The sequence below is a fragment of the Teleopsis dalmanni genome, chromosome 2 (assembly GCF_002237135.1).
Source record: "Teleopsis dalmanni isolate 2A chromosome 2, ASM223713v2, whole genome shotgun sequence".
Classification (NCBI taxonomy): domain Eukaryota; kingdom Metazoa; phylum Arthropoda; class Insecta; order Diptera; family Diopsidae; genus Teleopsis; species Teleopsis dalmanni.
Genome location: NC_051847.1, coordinates 96688607 through 96692679, shown reverse-complemented (window position 1 = coordinate 96692679; position 4073 = coordinate 96688607). Strand labels below are relative to the sequence as shown.

The following is a 4073-nucleotide window of genomic DNA, read 5'->3' as shown; positions in this document are numbered from 1 at the left end:
GTGCAACACGGATATGCAAGTCCATTTAGGTTTCGTTCTGGAGAGTATTCGCGAAAACAAATGCATTGCCAAGTCGTTGACAGAACAATGCGATTTGTGTTTAGTGAAAAAATCTATGCTTCAAAAAAACTTGCAGTCGAAGAACGTAGAATGCCAAGGTCTTCATGAAATACTCACAGAAATGAGAAACAAACTGTTCGGTTGCAATCATTCAACGGAAAAGCTACGAATGCTTATAGATGAGGAGCAAGCCAAAGGTGTTATGCTTAGGTCACAATTAGACGATCTGGTGGTCGATATTGATGATCTTAAAACTAAAAACAAAGAAAAACTGACTAAAATTGAAAATGTTATTACAATTACGGAGATAGCAATAAATGAAAAAAAATTAAAAATAGACGCAGTGAAAGCCACATCGGAACTATTGCAGGCAGCACATGAAGAATTCGGTGATAACGAAGCGGCTATAGCACAGTGGAGATTGCAGGTTCAGGAATTACGTGAAATAGTTGTTGTCTTGCAAAATGAAATCGAAAATAATAGGTTGATGAACTGGGTCAAGAATTCGTTGGTTAACATCCTGGATCCCGAAACAAAAGTAGGACAAGCTATTCACATCATACTTTACCTATTACTCCCAGCGGTTCCTCCGCCAAGATCGATTCAGTTGCCTTACGAGTTTAGTATGGGCAAATCAATGAGCTTTGTGACTTACAAGTAAAAATTTGTATATATTTAAAATTATATGTATTGTATTTATTTGTACTGATTATAATATCCTTTAATATTATGTTTTAATATTTATTTTTAAATTTTGTTTTCAAAATATTTAAAATTAAAAAACTTTTTTTTCTCTTTGAGTAATTGAAGACCGCTTAATTTTGTTGAATGACTTTACGCTTGAATTTTGGCAAGATACGAGTTCAATTACAAATAATTAAAACAATATAAAGATTTTTTCGCTGTTGTAGTTCACTACTTTTTGAAAACTCTCTCTGACATAAGTCACTTCTGTCATAGCTGATGTTTAAACACAACTTATGTTGAGTAATTCTTAAATATTCGTAATTAAACTTTCACTGGTTGCCTTTTAAGACCCCTAAAAGAAATGACATACTCCCCAATGTTAACTTGTGAACAAAAAGACCAATTTAAATGACCAATGACCAATGTAAAACCGTAGATTGTACAGCAAACCTTAAACACTAAATATTTTTTAAGTTCCAACAATAGCAACAAAAAATATTTAATTATTTAAGAAAGTGATGACAAAAAATTCCTAATGTGTGCACTAATAGAATATCGTTACTTCTACACAGGTACCACATAGATTAAACTGGGATAGAGTATCAGAACATATCCAGCAGCTGACGATATATATATGTAATACACTATTTTTATATATAGAATTTATTTAACACATGATTCATACTATTACATTCTCTTTATATGGATCTGAATACATATTTTGTTTCCGAAATAAGATAATAAGCGATATAGTCAATCTTAAAATGATATATAATTGAGACGTTAAAATGTAACATAACAATGTGTTGTTCTTCAGTACGAAATTAAAAATCTTCAGAAATTTTAGATATACATTTAAAAACGATAAATAACAAGAACCAGTCTCAACCTATGTCACAAGAATAAGCGGGTCACTTAGATACAGTCCGTTAGCGAACGCTAGCAATATTTAATACCAATAATAGAAAAAGCATAAAATATATACATATATACCACAAAATGGATGAATACCAACCGGCGAATTCTGAAAATGGTGGAGGAATAAATCCGTCTTCTTCCTATAATAAGCACTTCAGTTAGAGATAAGCAGTTTAGATAGAGACAGGCACTTTAAGTAAAGAGTCCCTAAAATGGCGAGTGGTTAGTGTTGAAAATAGTAAATTAATTTCATTTTTTTCGTCTCTTATGTTCAACAACTATCTACTTATTTATCACAAAATATATCCAACGAGTATAGTTATTGGATTAAACAGAGAAGGGAAGGTGCTACCTCACAGTTGCTTTATTTTTTTCAATTGTAGGCGCTCTATGTCATACATGTAGATTGAAATGTGCTTTTTATGATTGAACTATCATTTTAAAAATTAGTTTAACTGAAACGAAAAAGATGCCCACATCTACTAGAATTGAAGTTATGGAAAGTTCTGTGTGACTATTGACCAGTAGCTATGATCCGGAACTGATATCCGGTCAACATTTTTAATATTTTATAAAGTATTATTTGAAGCTTAGATATGTGAACATAACTCTAATCAATATAATAAAAGTCTCTTGGGGGCAATAAAAAGTGAATTTTACTGCCAAATATTTATTTGTGACGAAGTCAACTGAAATCGAGACGAATGGTTATAACTTTCAACTGGAAAACATTACAATGATCATATTGTGTGAAATAGTTTTAGGTATCCAAAACTATCAAATGTTTCGAATTATTATTTTAGAAAATTATATCTGTGATTATATAGGTGGTATTTTAATAACCTCTTTATACGGAAATATATACTTTTCCATAACCTTTCTATTGAAAGATGGATTTAAGCAATACCTATTATCAAATGATTTGTATCGAAATCATTATTAAATCATGCATTATATCAGAACTTCGTTGTGGATAACATTTATAATGAATTTGTAAAATCCGTTTTCCATTTTGCATAATTTTTCTGTAAATATATTTATCATACTTCACATTGTGCTCCACCGTTTAAGGTGGTAAGTACATGATTTGGAACCGTCCATTATTGCAACATTTCTGCAATAACACACCAACGAAATGTATTGGAGTAGCTTTCACGTAGTGTCCAAATATTATAAATGCAACACTGTACACATTGGAGGAAAATTAAACAAAAAGGAAAAGTCGAGGAAAAAGCTTAACTGCAGAAAATGTGAAAACAATTTCGGAACGCCAAGATTTTTAATGCTGCATTGCATGTCCTCCAGTCGTCCATGATCCGCTTGGCATGTTTGTTGTGTCTGTGAAAATTACTTGTTAACTTATGGAATTTGTGTACAAACAAACAGGATCTGGTTGGAAGCACGGCGTCTTGCAAACAAACGACTCCGAATGGAGTCGGAGTTTGGACCGAGTTGTTAACATTTTTCATAAAGTGGCAAAGCCAACTCTGGAAATGTGTTCGCAGCGTTAAACAAATAATAACGTAAAATTTTCTCGCGTGAAGTGAATTTATTAAAATGAAAAATAAAATAACATCAAATAAAAATATTAAACAAAAACGGAATAGAACAACAACAACAACAACAACAACAGCAATAACAATTTCTGAACTGAAGCGGGCTGACATTCGCATTATTTGTTGTTAGCGTTTTGCCTAAAATATTTTATGCTAGTCGCGTTTTTCTTCCGCATAATTTTAGCTTTTAACTACGCTTCATTTTTTTCTTTTGCTTTTTTTTTTTTTGTGGCAGTTTATTTATTTATTTTATTCAGTTTTGCGCATATCCTGAAGCTGAAATATTCGTCCTTTTTGTGCTTTGTAGTCTTGCATTAAATTTTTTACAACGATTCAAAAAATTTGCAAACAATTTTCAAAATTTAATATATTTATATTCTTTTCTTTATTTATTCAATAACAAAAAAAAACTAAGAAAAATTTAAGATACATTTTTATACGAATTCCTATTGGAAAGAACATTTATTATTATTTCTGTCGAAATAAAATTTCTGTTCAATAAAACAATAAGCACAGCGCAAGAAGATTTTTGGTGGAGACTTTAACATCTCTGCTTTTGAGTCACTAACTTGCAAATGCTATAGAATCACGCTGTTTATTTAAATATAAAATTTATTTATATTATAAATGTTAATTTTTTCTTGCCGAGAGTAACGAAAAGAAACTATTTAAAAGTTAGACGGATTAGAATAGCAAAGAAAAGACAAGAACAAAAATTTATTTAATTTATTGAAATTTGGCTGGCCACACTTGACAATACTCAAAACAGCGTTGTATAAATTTTTGTCCTTGTCTTTTCTTTGCTATTCGAATCCGTTTATGTTTATGTTAATTTATGTTAATATTTTGATA

At 30.6% G+C, this 4073-nt stretch overlaps 1 protein-coding gene across 2 annotated transcripts in view; it reads left to right on the top strand.

Moving 5' to 3' along the window:
• Positions 1–774, top strand: part of LOC119685305 — a 15726-nt gene extending 14952 nt beyond the window's left edge. For both annotated transcript variants that reach the window (XM_038099549.1, XM_038099548.1), the window contains one exon: positions 20–774. In XM_038099549.1, coding sequence (XP_037955477.1) covers positions 20–721 — 702 coding nt within the window. In that variant the 3' untranslated portion in view covers positions 722–774. The remainder of the gene's footprint in view (positions 1–19) is intronic.
• The last annotated feature ends 3299 nt before the right edge of the window (positions 775–4073 follow it).